The sequence below is a fragment of the Hylaeus anthracinus genome, unplaced genomic scaffold, assembly GCF_026225885.1.
Source record: "Hylaeus anthracinus isolate JK02 unplaced genomic scaffold, UHH_iyHylAnth1.0_haploid 12001, whole genome shotgun sequence".
Classification (NCBI taxonomy): domain Eukaryota; kingdom Metazoa; phylum Arthropoda; class Insecta; order Hymenoptera; family Colletidae; genus Hylaeus; species Hylaeus anthracinus.
In genome coordinates, this window is record NW_026534348.1 from 10,804,669 (window position 1) to 10,822,470 (window position 17,802).

General features: G+C 40.9%; 1 protein-coding gene across 1 annotated transcript in view; it reads left to right on the forward strand.

Annotated features, from left to right (window-relative positions):
• The window catches only part of LOC128891349 (B-cell receptor CD22), a 446,690-nt gene that overhangs the window by 239,438 nt on the left and 189,450 nt on the right, over positions 1-17,802 (forward strand). Inside the window, exons 4-5 of the mRNA XM_054150781.1 lie at positions 1,811-2,150; positions 3,155-3,390. Of these exons, the coding sequence (XP_054006756.1) occupies positions 1,811-2,150; positions 3,155-3,390 (576 nt within the window). The remainder of the gene's footprint in view (positions 1-1,810; positions 2,151-3,154; positions 3,391-17,802) is intronic.

Here is a 17,802-nt window from a genome sequence, read left to right on the forward strand (position 1 = left end):
AGGTATCGGTGCAACTAAATGGAAAATGTCTCGTTCAAAAATAACAAGGTAATGACTATGAGAGTAATTTTTTGATGAATCATTTTTGCATAGTTGCGAGGAATATAAAATGGGGATTTCAAAAAATTTTATTAGATTTTGAGAGATTGGGAAGTGGGGTCATCTTATAATTTAAATCAGTTTTAAATCAAATAAATAATGAGTTGTCCAACATGAGCTTTACACGAAGTTTGGATTATTTAACTCCCTTTGATTTCCAAAGCCTGAGTCTGACTCTGCCAAGTAGTTATTTTAACTAAGAGGATGAAGCTAAATTGAGATCGCGACGCGATATGATTCTGCTGATTTGGTCCTGCCAGATTAAGAGAGGTGTTAAACGAGATCCTGGCAGATTTGTAACCGATCCGCTATCGCGACAAAGTCGAGCGTGTCTCGTCGAGTCATCTTGTAAAGTCTGATCAGCAGCGATGACCCCTTCGTGTTAAGGGGGGAGTCGCATTCGAACGACGGGGTGGCTTTCACTTTCCGTCCTGGCGACGTGCTCAGATACAGATCGCGGTCTGTTGACATCCATTGATCATGACATGAATAATGAATGGATACATCGGCTGAATAATGCATGCATCAACGTCGAACAACGTCCATTCGATGGCTGTGTATAACCAGTTGGGTATACCACGTTCGAACGTTGACGAACACGGGTCGTTCGCCATTGGACGATATCGAGGACCGCGTGGCAAGTTTGCCTAAACTCTTCTAGCAGGGGGTAGTGTTTGTTTTCTGTTATGTTTCCGTCACCTCTATGCGGAGAATTTGATTACTCTGTTCGTTGTTGAAGGTTTAATACAAGGGAACATCCTTGCTTCGGAGATTGTAGCTTCGAAGGCACTTACAGGAACTAATTGGTTGACTGGGGTTGGAAGCTGTTTATTGTAATCCACGATGTGCTATTCTCGAGTAACTTTTTGCGATGTACTTAAGTCGGCATCGAGTTATCCCTCAGTGTTCTTCGAACTGTAGCCACAGCTCGCTATTTACTGTAGAATAAAAACTTGAACGTTTTCATGAGAGTACGGTTAAGGACAGGTCGATAGAGTGCCTTAGTTGCACGAGATAGTTATAGCCATTTGCGGTCCATCGATGTCATAATTAGTTTTCCTTCCACAGCCTCGGTCGACCGAACGTGATGGACAGTTTTCGGGAAAATCGGCCAATCGTTAGAAATACCATTTAGTCGGGACGTGCCTTCACTTGCGCGAAACAAAGTTCATCCTATACTTTCATTAAACTTTATATATTCGTTAACGTTAATCGACAGTTCAACAATCACATTATTGGGTAGACTAAGAATGGTTTAGTAATGAATTACTTCTATTTTCTATGCTTAATTTTGTAGAATAGAAACATGAATTTTAAAATCAATATGGTTTTAATGAGTTTGTATATTTTTTAAAGTGAACCTTATTAAAACGTGTAGTATATCAAACTCTTGGTTCATAATATTCAGGCTATTAAAAAAGTGTTTAAATCCAACCATGCCACAATAAAACATTGCCTATAAAAATATCATTCACTCTGTATCAATATAAATAATTTATCAACCATTACTTTGTTCATAATTCAAAATCGATACAAATCGAACCTCCAATCACCGCAAAGTATCCTGCTAAAAATTTATCCTGAACAGCTCCTGATAGCCTAGAGTCATCCACCGAAGATGATCGAATACTTGAGTGCCTATATATACCTAAACGACGGAACGTTGACACGGAGAATCTCGAAATGACCGGTGTCCGTTGTTTTGTTACAGGGTCCGTGAACGAGGCCGGTGTGTTCACCCTTCGTGGTAGACAGGAGGGCGGACGACGTGCTAGAAGAACCACGACAAGCACCACGAGCACAACGGCGTCCAGCTCGACGTTGATTTCTCTGCCCGACGACGTGGCGCAGCCCGCGGCCCTTTTAGCTCCCGAAGAGGACTTATGGTCTACCAGTTCCTCCGCTACAACCAATGTTCCAGTCTCCTTAGATACAGCTGCCGCCACCCCGTCAAAGCCACCCCTGGAACTGGTGGTGAAAGCTCACAGCAAGGTCATACTGCCATGCGAGCTGGAAGGAAATTACTCGAGGCTGCTGCTGCCTGGGGCCAGGTAATTTAGGGTTCTTTATTGACAAATGGAATGTACATGAACGAATCCGTGGAGATTCATCACGACTTCTCAGGCTGCTTCCTTGTATCGCTGTAAACGCGTATTTACCGTGGATAATGCGGCCAGTGTTTGCCTTTCGTTCCCATCGTGGGGGATGAATTTTACTTCTCGAAAGAAATTGCTTTCGTTGCTTAGAGAAGGTACACAATTGCAGCAGGGTCTGATGAACCTGTTCGGTATCGATTGAATTCGTTCGTCTTTCATTGTTTACTTTCTATGAAACATATGCTTATGTCTTCGGAGGCGAGTAGAAATGTAGATGTGCTTTGTTTAACGCGTTGACTGTCGAGTACGTTTTATAGAACATTTATACCATTAAAAATTTTTGGTAATTTTAGCAAAAGCCGCAGTTTGAAGTTTCTTTTGGGATTCTCGTGTACGATTCTTGGTATTTTTATGAAAATATTCTAAGTGAAACAACGCATGTGTAATATTTTGTGCAAAACGTTGGGACCTGAGAAGATCCGTTCGTTTTCATCCATCCATGACGTGGCAATCAATGCGTTAAACACCATGATAACCTGGTCCACATAGCTCAATCCACAGAAAATATTTCGTCTCAAACAATGCAAGAACATCCACGTATGAAGCAGTGAAAGCCATGACAGTGTAAATCCTTTTTTGTTAATTTTGAGAAATCTCTTCCCGATGATTGCATTCCTAATATTTCTAAAAACTTGGCTCACGCCTTCACGCTCCTCTATGCAACCATCGTATTCCTTCCTTTGAGTATTTTTAGGAACAACATATATTTTCATTAAAAGCATTTAATTCAATCTGTCTTTCTAAAAATTGTCGATTTTTGTTACGAATCAATTTATTCGAACGCAATGAAAAGTTTCTCCTGTCCGTGGATAAATTAGTTCCCAACTCAATAAGTCCGCGCAGCAGTCAGTGTCGCAGTTCTAAATTAATTTTCTAATTGGCACGAACTGTTTTGTCAGGAGCTACAGAGTACGGCCAGCAACCTGGTTACACGAGGGAAGTCCTGTAGACATGCTCACCATCAACACGAGAAAGGAGATGAGTGGAACTGGGCACAGATATATCGGCGATTCTATTACGGCGGCGTTGCATATAGACAACGTTAAATTAGAAGACGACGGTATATGGGGATGTACATTAGAGGATGACCAAGGGAATCTTCTCTCCGGCAGACCCCTCAAACTCGTCGTTCTCGGTGAGCCATTATTGCACTAAATAGCTTTCCTAACCACAAAGCAGCGCGAATAATTACATCTAACGATATAATGGAACGTTTTTTATAAATTGCTATAACCAGGAAGCGGAACGTATTCAATTTCAGGCGATTTTAGGTAGAAATTAGATTATTTCCTAACACCCATCAAGTGCTAGTTACATAGTAATTTATGTGCCCATGTCTTTTAAAGTGTTAAGTCTCAAAAAGTTGTTTTAGCTCCAGGATGAATACTGTATAACTTGTGTTGATATTCACAGTGGACTACATAGCAATGTATGTTCTCTTTGATCAAATTCAATATATAGAGAGTATGCGATATACTTTATTTTTTAAACTTTATTTTGAACTAAAAAATACTAACTGTCTTACTGGAACTGATTTTATGAACCACTAAATAACATATCGTAAAAAGTTGATAAATATTAATCATTTAGAACTGTAGAGACTATGATCAAGTATGCTTCTACATTACATCGCGCTGAAAGCTCTGTAAATTAAATTCTTCATATGAACCTGTTCATACCTTCAGCACTTCCAATCGAGACTATACTTGTACGTTTTTGTATTATATTACATCGTGTTGAAAAAACTGTGAACAATTTTTTCATGACAACGTACCAATACCCCCGTGATATCCCCAACCCACTCTTCACCCAGGAAAGCTCCCTCGTTCGGTTAAAATTCCTTCCCCCAAGAACCTGGTAACGACGATACATTCTAAAACTGGACCACGAAGCATAGGGCCACCGAGTCCCAGGGATCCTCGACGTCGGCAAGGATTTTATGCATATTAATCCGCGTCACTTGGACCGGCACGAGAGCATCGCGTCACATGAATATGCATCTAGCGTAAATATTTCTCTCTCTTTTTTTCTCTCTTCCCTCTTCCTTTTATTTCTTTTTTCTTTTTTTTTTTTTGCTTTTTTCCCGGTTGACGGACGCGTCAGGCACCACAGTTTTCTGGCCGCACTTGTCTCCGCGCGGCGAAACGTACATACGTACACGCCGGAACAATGCCATCGCGAAGCGAAACAATCGCCCTTGCCGCGTGACGCACTTCAACCCTCTTCGCTGGCGCGCTCCAATCACGTTCCAAATGAACCTGCCGAGCTGCGTCCAACCCGCGGACCACTTTTGTTTCTAATATCCCGCGTTGCGCGAAGGACAGGCCTTCCTTTATGTCCGTTCGAGCGGTAGACGTCTTCCCCCGCGCTGTCCACGCTTGCTCTTTTCACGAGAAACGGACCTCACCCTCCCGCGTCCAGCGCTGAACCTTTTATTTGTCATCCGCGTTTCCGTGGCTCATCTGTCGGCCACGTACCGTGATATTTAATTTTGCGAGGGTCTCTTTGAATTTTTAACTCTCGCGCGGAATTTCGCGTTGACGCTTCGAGGCCCGATGTTTTCTCGCGACGTGGAGAGAGATGGGTTCGTCAGGGTTACGGGGTGGAATTTATCGAGGTGTGGGATCGTAGGGGGATTCCTTTGACTTGTTGGTGAATCGTTTAGTGTGATTGATGAAAATATTAGATGTATGTCGGCCAGTGTGTATAAGAGAGGATTGTAGAAAAGATTGTTAGAAATTATGTATATTTAGAGGAAATACTTGATGCCGAGCCTTCTAATATCAAATCTGATTTGTGCTTTCATATTTAGGTTAATTGGAATCGTTTAAACTGTGCTCTGTATGACTGTTCACTTGGCTTCGTTGCCATAACAGTTTTTTAATGACTTGTATCGGTCGAAGATTCATTTGTTTGAATATCACCTGAATCGTTAGTTATCTAGGGTATTATTTCGTTTTAATCGTACTACAGTGGCCACGCAACAATTTCTTTATGGATCGTTCGATTCATGATATATTTCGTGCATTCATTCGTTCATACACTGTAGGAATCTTTTGATATGTGTTCTTTTGTTTTTATTGTATTCATTACATACTCACAATGATTTTGTTCTGTATTGTTTGTGTATTCAAATTCCCCGAAGTAAAACCATTGCCGATCACTTTCACCCTTCATTCACATCATCAGATGGTTAGATACCTTCAATTTCATTCTCCCAAACTAAGAATCCTCCGGAAATTGCTTCAGTTTTCAAAATAACCCCCAAAGGTATCAATAAATACTTCCAACCCCCACAAAGAAATTGAACGATCTGGTTTGTCTGTAAAAATAAATATTGCTCACGTTTCCTTTGAAATTCCCTTTCGCGCGAACAGATTAAACTTTCGGATACCTAAGCTAACGTCCTAGGACCCGTTGCGCGTGGGTTGGAAAATCGGCCCTACGATTCCGTTCGCGGAATATTCGACCGCGAAGAATTTCTCAGCGCTACCGAGAAAGTATCCCATAAAAGGGATCAAAGGGTATATCGTGCAACACACGGGAATCATAATCATCGTTTCATCGTTCCCGGGGGTCCCGGGAATTCCATCGGTTCATCCTTTATGTAGATTCGCGAGCGGCGGTGGAAAGGGGGTGTGTCGGAAGTACCGCTGGAAGCTGTAACGTCGTTCTGCGTCTGATGGGGATAGATTTGCTTAGCGCCCTCGGGGTTCCCGGCGGCGAGTCCGCGTGCGAGAAAAAGTTAAGAATAATGCGCGTTTTATGCGGCTGCTTCGCCAAATTCCCCGTATTTTATTCGACAAATAGACGGGAAACGTCGGCGTGAGGGTTGAGGATTCGCGATGGCGAATCGAAACACATGTGTGTGAGTCAGAATCTAGAAAGTGCTATCGAAAATCATAGGATTGTTACTTGTTCATCGTCATCGATTAGAACTGTTTAGAGCTCTTGATTTTTAGATTCTCTTTAGAGAATTTTATTTATTTTTAGTTCAATAATAAATTGCCATTATAAACTATCCTTGGAAATCTGACTTGGATATCCAATTGATAAAAGGAATTTAGGTACAGTTCAAGGTGACTGCCTTTGATATTTAATTTCTTTCAAGTTAAATAGAGAAAGATTGGTATGAGAACGTATTGATTATATTACATGTATGTTTGTGATTTCTCTGTAAATTCTATTATTTTTCGTCAGACCGCATGGAATTTCGTTCAGCTGTTTATAATTATGGGGAACTGAAAATGAAATGTAAACTATAAAATATATATATGATAAATGAGAAGCAATTTATATTATATAATTTTGAATATAATCTTTCTTTTATATAATCAGGGGCACGATATTGTATCTTTCTATTGAATATAATTATAATCTATACCTATAAAGTTATCAAACACATCAAGCACGCGTGTTTGAATCCCCGATAAACATTATACATATCAACCAAGATTCATATTCACCTCATGTGAAAATTCTGACCGATTGCCATCGACCCATATGTATGCAAAAACTGTCATTCGAATGGCCCAACGAATCCACTGAAATTCCATGATCCACATCCAGGGTGGAAAATTTGATTCGATCGCGTCTTCTTGCGATTCGGAACCGTCGCGCGTCCATGTTATTCGGCAAATTCGTTTAAATCCGCTCGATAACACTCCCCTTGTTTTCACATTCTTCGCGGCGATTAAGTGGCTGAATTTCGAGGAAATGAACGTTTCGCGCCCAGAGCTTCTCCCCTTACCTCAGCTTTTCCACGCTTCGCTTACCTCTCAGTCTCTCTCCCTCTCTCTCTCCTTTCCTTTTTTCACCGCGTTTTATACACCTGCTCCGAGACTTCCTTCCTTTCTTTCCCGTCGCTATCGCGGTTCCCTCCTCTTTTTACCTTTTTACCAGCCCGAAATTCAATTTACTGGCTTGTTCCTCCGGTTCAGGACAGTCCAGAGAACGCGTGTGGGCTCCCGTGTTGCGGGAACGTCTGATCGTGACAACGGGCAGACTATTGGCGCTTAACGGTACTTGTTCCAATCGCAATCTTTCGATCCCCTTGACTTTCCTTTTAACTTCGCCGTTCCCTCGTTCGTTCGCCCCTCCGTGCCACCCTTCGTATCTTCCCATCCAACCAGGTCCATGAGGCCGAGCGAGACTGGTGTAGGGTACAGAGAGAAATCTTGTTGTCCGACGCGAACAGGGAGCATTCCACTGTCCGACCAATATCCAGGCTTTCTCCTTTATCAGGCCAGACTGCCGCGATACCGATGCTCGGCCTAGCTCGGGCGAAACTCCATCGGCGAGACCACGCGAACGAAATTCGTGGGATTCCCGGTTTCCCTTCCAGTTCGACCTCCTCAGGCGCGCAATATTGTCTCTCGATATCGCTCGATTTTCTACGGCTTGCATGATAATGGCTCGATTCGTGTAGACATCAACGGCATCGTTCTTTATAGGGTTCTGGGGGTCTTCTTCCTGTTGTTATATCTTTTTTCTTCCTCATTGTCCTGTGCCGAGGGTCCTTCGGAGTGTTTTGTTTTCTTCTTTACTCTTTTTCATCGAATTTTTGACGACGAGTATTTGAATAGTTAAATATTTGAATATTCTCTGTGTTGAGAAGTTGTCTGGATAATTTCTAAATTTTTACATTTGTACATATTTTTTGTGAAATTAATGATTATACTTACGACTTTTTGAATATTTCTTACGGACTCGTGCAATATATAAATTCATACATTTTCTCGATTTTTGTACGATTTCTGCTTGATAGAAGTCAATCTCCACTTTGAGTATTGAAATTTAAATCTATGTACATATAATAATATAAATATAACATTAGCCATTTAATGTACCTGTTGACGACGATACCTCTTTTAAATTTGATTTAAATGAATGACTTTTAAATTTGGATGTATTTTCTATTTTATTGTACAACTATATACATGTACATTGTATTAACTTTTACAGCCAGAAGGATGGCGCATGTCATAACGACAGTAAAAATCTACAAAGAACTTTCGTTTTGATTATTAAATATCGCTTTTTTTTGTATGACCCTTTATGCCTTATCACACCTTTATTAAACTTTTACTCATCTATTCCCTTTTCGATTCGTATTTCGCTTTACATATTCTACATTTTAATAAGTCAGATGTGCCAGCCTTTTACACGTTAAATTATTAATATTACTTGTAACACAATTCGTCACTGTTTTTACATCAGAGAAAATATTCATTTCGTTAATGTCACTCTTGTCATTCTTTATACCCGGTACGACCACCCTCTGATTTAACATTAACAACTCCTCCGACTCTTTTCCCAGACCGAATCCACCCAAACAGAAGAGCCCCCGAGCCTCGAAGACTAGTAACGCGAACTGAGCGCTATAATGGGGTGGATTCAGTGCAAATTGCCGTCATAAAACTCGCTACTAAAGTCATATTTCACGGGATCGCCGAGACTTTGCTCACTTCGCTATCTCCATCATAACAGATTTTAATTAGCACGGTTAATAACATTTCCATCGACGAAAAAAAAATATGAAATGGGAGGGGTACTTATGCAAGGAGAACAGGAGCATCGTCATGTTGGGGGGAGGGGGGGTAGTGGAAGGGGAGGTGGGGATCTGATACCTGGGAGCACCAGAAAGGGTAACAACTCACTTCTGTCTCCTGGACCGAATTAATTAAAGATACACGCCGGGCGTGGCTCGTTAATGAACTTAACTATTTCCAGCCGCGGCGATGTGTTCATTGTTCCCCCGTTTACAAGTTTATTGCATCGCGGCGCGAGTACCTTCTCTCTCGCGGCCGAATTTAATTAGGTGGCGTGTCTGAGCTTTCGGGCGTCGTCGCGGCGACGTATTTCGAAAGATAAAAGTATTGTTTGGTCGTAAACCGAGCAAGAGCTTCTTTTTGTCCCGTCGCGGCGTTCCTCGTACGCGCGGAACAAAAGGAAAAGTTTGCCGTGGAACGTGCCGGGGTTGTTCATTGTTTCTACCGTTGTCACTACTCAAAAGCGGAAGCCGCGGAAGTGGCGGGTCGGGACGGGGGGACCAGAGGGGGCTGGGGAACGGAGTCAGTGTCACGGAGACGTTTACACGGGGTATTTATAACCGAGTGGCGAGGGTGCGGCAGGCAAATATACGGGTAAGCGAAGAAAGCTCATTGTTGCGCCGACGAGTAAATTTTAGGAGTTCTGCGTTCCTTCTTATTCCCTTAATCGCGTTTTCCCTCGCTACTCTCCCCATCCGCGTTGGTCTAGTTTCGACGAAAGCAACGGTGGACGATTACGATTGAAATTGGGGGGAATTATAGCTTTCTCGGGACTGAACGATAAGGACGATTTAGAGGAACGGATTTTTGCGTTGAGAGACGTGGCTTGTCACCTGTAAAAATTGTTCAAATGATAAATTCACTAATATTTGTTTTCAATTTAATTTGGAACATCGAGTTTCTAAGGATTAAATGGCAATTTTCGTGTAACACGTCAATGTTATTCGGAATTTTTGTATTATACACGTCGATTAATTTTCTTATGTATGTTGATCAACGATTAACAGTGCATCTGTCCACCACAAAGTTCTTCATTTGTCGATGGCAGTGGATCAATCCGTCGATCAGAAATGATGAAACCGTCGCGAGGATTCGCGGCATAATAACACCGAATACGACAAATTCCAACCTCTGGTATACGAGCATAATCGCGCGCTAGATAAACGAAACACCGCGAGAATTCAATGTCGAGTGGCTTATCGACGCAGGGAAATTAAATGGAAAATTATTACCGCGCTGTCCGTGCTATAGCCACCGTTTAAACCGATGCAGCGCAAAACCCGAAACGCCTACAAACGAGCTCACTGCAAATCACCTGCGAAATCAAGTTACCGTTGAACAGAGGAACACGGCTAAACGCGACTCGCGAGGCTCCAATGTAACCGTATTCGAGATCAAACTCGATCGTCAAACAGACGTTTTTGCCAGGCAGGCGCATAAGCCGTACAAACAGAATCCATTCGCTAATAACAAGAACCGTGTATCCGCGCGTCATTGATCGCCATGGTGTTCGTTCAAGTATGCGTTTCGCAGGGAATTGCCATCGTAGAGATGAAACCTGTGAAACGCGCACGTCGAAATAGCATCGCGTCACGTATACGCACTGGCATTCGATGTTTGGCGACTGTTGCGGTCATCATCCGCTCCTAAAATTACATTACCGTATCTGACGGCGAAGTGGTCGGATGATGCAGACCTGATATCGAACCAAAACGACTTACCGTCGACAATTTTCTTACTTTAGGCGGTGTAATACTAGTTATATAGTCTTATTTCGGAGATAAGAAAAAGTCGCGAAACCAAAAGTGGAGACCGAAGGAAGTAACTAACCCATTCCCTGCCAGGTAAATTTAAAGCGTTTTGCCTTGGCCACCATGATTTAATACAGATGTATAATCTAGGTTATTCTTTTGATAATAAAATGTAATATTATATTTGGTATTTTAAAAAGAAAATTTGCGATCTTTTTCTGCAATAATTCGTGACTCAAAAGGCTATAAACTTATTCCTTGAATAATTGCAATTTTTCATTGAAAAACTTTTCCAAGTCGAAGACATTTTGATTATTTTTCGGTTCCCCTAATATTTAATTCCATATTTAATATATATGCAACCTACTTTATGAAATACTATAATAATACTATAATGAAATGATATAATAATTACGATACTTGATACATTTAATAACGTAAGTATCGAGTTTCATCAGTTCCCGAGGGTTACAAAAATATCCACGCCAATCGAACCCACATTCAATTATCTATTGTTACAAAAATAGCTACCCGATATATACCACTGCGAATAAAATAGAAATAAGCTATTCATCTGCGATAGAAGCTGAATATTTGTATAACGATGAATACGAATCCGATCCAAGCAAAAGACGGCGTAAAAACATGGCGGGGACGGCGCGCATGAAAATTCAACAAGTTGAATATCGGAAATCTCGAGAACTAGCGCAAAGATAGCGATTCCGATCGATCGATCGAGGCCATCAGCGCCGGAGAATGTTCCATTAATTACCCGGAAACCTTCAGCTAATCAATGGGTAGTTAGTGGCCAATGGTTGGCTCGCATCAATAATCACTGGGCGACGTGGTAGTATAGTACTGGGCTTTGATGCGCTAATTTATACCACCTGCATTAATGCCCTTGTCTCACTGGTCCGGAACGACGATTGTCTAAGTGCCTGTACGATCCCGAGCCAGGTATGCACAAGACGCCGCGAACAAGACGATATATTATATTAAGGTCAAGTTAGTCGATCCGGCATGTACACTCGAATCTCTATGCGTAATCGATCTCCCGCTGGGAATCACGGGACGCGCGTTCTGAAACCACTTTACGAAAACAGAGGACTATGAGGAACAGTTGACAGAATTTTCTTCAAATTTTTCGTAGACTTTTCCCTCGAGAATTTTTATACTGTTCAGTGAAAAAAAAGTACATTCGATTTTAAGTACAAGTGATTTTAAATAGAGTTCTTCAAAACACTGATTCGAAATACCATGAATATTTATGGTATTAAATGTTGGAGTTCATTATTATTGGAAGTATATTATCAGATAGATTTTCTAGTATAAGATATTATAATGTAAAACTTCGCAGTCTCAAAACTGACATTCTCAGTCTGATTGTTAAATTTTTGTCACATCGAGTCTGATACTTTATTCAAGCAAAGCAATAAAGTACCACAAATTATTAACCGTGTAAATTGCCAAAAAGTGTCGTGCATTGGAAACGACACGATCAACACGAAGAAGTTAAAAGTATAAATTATCGAATCATTGACGTTGCTTTCTCATAAAAAGTTGTCAAACCGAGAAAGTCTCCTGTAAAATTGGAAAACGTAAATTCACAAAAAGAATCGTTATTGCATTCATTCTGCGAGTATAATCGAAATCTTGTTTCCACGCGCGAATTAATAATTGAACAGAAACGCAATTTAATAATAATTACAATATAATACAAGCAGTGTATTATGCACGACAAATAATTCTCTTATTATTCCTGCGAATGTTTATGCAAATCCATATTGTTACAAATACAGAAGAACATTTGCAATTTAAATGCAAGTATATCTTACCTTCTAAACGGTATAATCTGTTCATTATCGTTGATATATATTTTTCTATTTGGGCATACTTTTATAAATGAGCCGTTCACTGCACAAGTCGATTAACTCCACTTTTTGAAAAATTTTAAATAAAGGGAATAAAGGTAATTTTAAAAAACAGTGTACATCATTGCATCGCATTTCGCAACTTGTTGTCCTATGGAGTTAATCGATTTGAGCAATGAACGGCTCGATATTCATATTTTCGTAAGTTATAAAGGGATAGACATCCTCTGTCTAATTATTTATCACTACTCAATTTCGGTACAATTCATTTCTTTCAACCTTTAATCACAATTTACAAATTATATGCTTAGTTTATTTTACATCCTAATACTACGTCCTTTTTACTACATCATCCTAATAATTGACGAAGGACGGTGAATCCTGCAGATGATCCACAGTCGCGATTTCAACCGGTCCTCGTTACGCTCGTCGATACTAAGGGTGTTGGAATCGCGTTTTCTTCACCGGGGTGTGTATCGTCGCTGCCGCTAAATGGGGTATGGGAAGGTAACGATAACGTCGTAGAAGTAGGCGAGTTGTCGGCTCGAATGACAGCCCTTCAAGTGCAACGTCGACCGGAAGCTCGAGGTTATTGACTCGCCCACTCCGACGCTCGGTAGCGTGGAAACGCCTCTACGTGCAGGCACGCGCTCGTGTTCGCCTAGACAGGGCCAAGATCGACGGAGATGCTTCGAGAGCACGGCCAGACGAATAAAAGGCAACTTGAAAGAGCAGACCGAGACGGTAACAGGTAGCCCTGGCTTTTGAAACCAGTCGGATTCCTTCTCCTCTTCGAACGTAGAGTGTACACGGTCCCGTACTCCGCTGCGAAGGACAGCCTCATCGCGATAATTAACTTTGTGCCCGGATTCTTTTTCAATGGCGGCGCAGACTACGGAGAAATCGACCGACGGAGTGGAAATAGCCAACGATATTCCCTGATAATGCTAGAAACGATCAACCAGAGGCTAGCTTGTCTGCACCGGGTAGTCTGTGGCTATCGTCCTGAATTTTTCTTGTACTGGATTTCCTTGGAATCAAACAAATCTAAGGGAAAGGTTTTACGTGTTTTCTTGTGAAAAATATAGCCGGGAAAATGAATTACTAAAGTTTGGATCCTTAAAAACACCGAAGGTCGGTGGTATTATAAAAAGAAATTCTTGCTTGAAACTTCGTTTCTCGAGTGATGCTGATTTGTAATAGTTAAGAGGAATGCACAATGCAAGCAGTCGGCATGTTGAGTTACTGGATTTCGTATCAATTGGAAGAACGGGTTCGAGGCTCCATCGCGTTTCAATGCGCCATTTTGGAAATTGCTGGGGATCTTCCATTTGTCTGGAAGTTTCAGTGCGGATGGAGACATTTCGAGGCTGTAGTATGGCGAATAAAACGCGCAATATTGTAGGATCAAGGACGTGTTTTCTATAGCGATACCGTGGGACAAATATCCAGAGGTATAGAACGAAGGGTGACGTAGCGGTTAACGTTTATTTGCGACGGGAGATGGCTTAGTTTCGAATCCTGGCAGGTCTGAACCTCTTTCGCTGATGGGGCACCGGAAACATGGTTGCGAAACCCTAGAGAACTGTGGAAAACTCGTGCAACGATGAGAGTAATTGCTTCCATGACTGGAATTTGTATTCATCCTTAGAATAGTTTACAATTTACAGATCTATGCAACACGTTCTCGTTATTAATCCTTCGTATTTAAAATGCAAAAGTGTGGAAAAGTGTCGAGTTTTTATTTTTTATTTAGCAAAATGTAAATATTCATCGGCATATATTTCACTTTAATTTACTACAGAGATTCACCTACTGTATAACACTAAAAGGTTACGCCTCCAAAAGTAAGTTTAGTAAAACTATATTAGAACTGCTACTCTTTTTACAAACACCTACAATTAAATTAACTGATTTTCGGTAATACCGAAGTTACGAATATCCCAAATTAAATGATATCGATTTAGACTTTTATATAATTAAAGACACCAATGAATTAAATTTAATTCAATTGTCATACGTAGGCAACGAATTAATTGTTTCGTTCAATACCACAATTTGAATTTTAACGACATCCACATGTGCAATTCATTCATGAAATACGTTTACAATAGAACTAAAAATAACTGCGATACGCGATTAAATTAATCAAGTAACTTCGCGTTCGGTGCGATCAGGAATTTCACATATATCGCAGCGAATATTCAGGAAAATATGGAACGGATCATAGATTTAAACGAATTGTACAAAACAAATTTATAATTTAAACTTTATCGCAGAAAAGCTTCAAGAGAACCCAACGTAAGGAAAATTTCAGGAGGAAGCTGGCATGGTGCAAGGAACGAAGTAAACTACAAATTAGCACGTCAACAGTTGCGTGAAGAAATTGAGGTTAGGCGCGTTCATCGGTTAATCGTGCTCCTTGATCGGCGAACCGTTTGCGAAGATAGAGTCGATCGACTCTAATCTCAGCGCCTGATATCGCGTGCTAGTTAATTAACCGCTCTCACGCTGAATATCCTTTAATGTAGGGGGCCGAAGCGCGATCAGAACGCTGATACACAGACCATTGTTCTGTTTTCTGGCCCGTGAGGAACGCCATAATTAGTTGACTATCTCCAGTCAGTCGTTTCATTGCTTGTTCAGTTGCCCTGCACACAGCGGCGAAACAATCTCGAACGTTCTACGCGATTTAATGACGAAGCGAACTCGCAATACTCGCGACTACAATCTCCGTGCTGCGTGGCATAATACAGAGCTTCGTTTACACAGAATTCATTTTTCACCACTCGCTGTATGCTTCGTACCTCAAAATGGAATATTTGTTGCCAGACAACCAGGGGCAAGAAATTTCCATCTGAGTAATATTTCAGTCATCAAAGGAACTCGATTGCCCCGATTCACGAATTTCGTTGCTCTGAAGATTTTGATGTTTCAGCTTTCTGTTGCCCCTGAAGTGAATTGTGAACTATCAACTTTGACCACTAATTTTATTCATGGTCTTCGTGTTATGTCCTACACTATTAAAATCTGTTTCAGAAGGGAAGTTGATAATTTTCATTGAAAAATGGATGCAAAGGGAGGGTAGGTTATTAATTATTTTGCAATTTCATAAAAAGGAAGGACGATTGACAAATAATGAAAGCATATTCTCAATTATCTTTGAAATGCAATAGAAAATATAAAACAATTCATATTTTATGAATTTGCCGAATTTATTTGACGATATGATCAAAGAGAACGTAACTGACATTTTGCTTGAAAATGAGCCTATTTTAATCAACACCATTTCAAAAACAATTTAGTCTTGACCAAACAGATAGAGTCGAATTAATTTAATAATGGAGCCACGCAAGAAGATGACCACCCTCCAGGCGATTAATATTCCTCAAGTATACACATTTCTCTCCAAGGCAATTTACCAAACAAGAAAACTGCAGACTTATGAAATTCTCCGATTCATCTCCAGACGAAATAGTGGTCGATCTTGGTGTCCTCTCTTACCTTGTATCATACACTCTTAGTTCGCGAGAGCTCAGGACTTCGAAGAAGTTTCGTCCTTTCTCCACGCGGCATTCCTCGGCGGTGCAGTTATGTTAACTCGAATTTATTTTTATCTCGGGAAAGGTCATCAGCGGTTTCCTGTTTCCACGTTCAATTTTAAAGAGACCAAAGCAGTCGAGTACCGTGAACCACGGTTAAACGACGACGAGGCCTGGGCGACGCTGATGACCTCGCGCTGCGCTGATGCCCGTTTTATACAGGCGATTTCGTATAACGAAGGACGCCAATTTCCTCTCCTCGGGATTTCCCAAGCTCCAGAGGAGCTTTCTTTAACGGCGAAAGAAGAGTCGGTATCCATTTTTTGCCAATGCTCGACGAAGACTGATAGGCCGACGCTTCCCCAGAATCTCTCGTCGATGGAAACCGAGCGGAGGCGAGGGTGAATAGAAAATTGGGTACCTAATGGACGGTTCTTCGTTGAAAGTGGTAAAAGAGATTCTACTAACGATAAGGCGCTCTGGGCTTGGATTAAGAGAAGCAATTTTCATCGAATCGAGATGCACGCGAACCCCGAATTGTGCCTGATCAAACAGCATGGAGAAATTTAGCGATACAGAACCTGGGAATTCAGTGGAGAGTTTATTATTTTTACGAATCATAGAGGAGTGTCGAGAACATTTTCATTATTATGTTGTTGGGATAAAGTTAAGCTTAAGAAATAGGAATACTTTCTAGTGATCTTTGGAAGTATTTTTGATCTTTCTTATTCTAAGTCAGAGGTTTCCAAACTTTTTAGACCCGCGGCTCCATTAGTATACGGATTATTTTCGGCGACTAATCTTTCGAAGACTAATCTGAAATATGTTAGACAGACTACATTTTGTGGGACAAGCTAACTAAATATAAGCGTTACTATTTCATAAGATTTAATTTCTTTATTATTAAACTTTACTAACATTTATTTTTCTTTCTCTTACATTTTTACATTTTACATTTACATTTTACATATTTACGATATATCGCAGCTCCCCAGGAAACCATGATTTAAATATATACTTTAATCCAAAGCGAATCTTAATTCTACAGTACAAATATTGAACTTACCACACACATTTGTTTATCTTCCATGAAATTTTTGCATATTCCGCTAGAAATCGTTCAACATTTTTCCCCATTGTGAACCAAGAACTGTCAAACACCGATCAATCTCGAAGTAACTTAACGAGGGCCTACCGTTCGCCGCGTAATTTTCCCAAGAAAACGAACAAGGGCTGACACAGTTAATTAATTTTCAATTCTTCCGTCGGTTGACAATGTTTAATTAGATTCTCTGCGTCGAATTAAACTTTCCGCCCGATCGCGGTGCAAAGGATGGAATTCAAGTTTCCTCAAGGGGGCAAAATGAAAGCCAATTACGGGGGTCCCCCCCCCCCTCCCCACCGTAAATAAAGTGCACACGACCCGGGCCAGGTCCCGTTCATAACTTTTAATCAGAACTTTGCCCAACCGTTGGGCTATTTTTCCCTGAACTGATAAGTTCCAGCAAGTAGAAGCGTGCAGCTTTGATGGAGCACGGCTAATGAATTTAATGAAATTACTCGTTGAGAAGCATAGCCGTGTAACGGGGCGTAGATTTTACCTAAACGATCATGCCGAGGGGGCTGGACCGCGAAGGAAGTATAGGAGCGAGTGTTATGGACGACGTTGAATGCTTGAATCGATCTTCCAGACCTTCAAGAAAATGGAAAACAAATTGTTCTTGCACATCGAGTTCTTATGAGTCATAAGCATAAATGGATCCAGCATAAGTTAATCGATTTGTGCAGTGAACGGCTCGTATAATGATCTGTTTGATACATCACGAGATAGA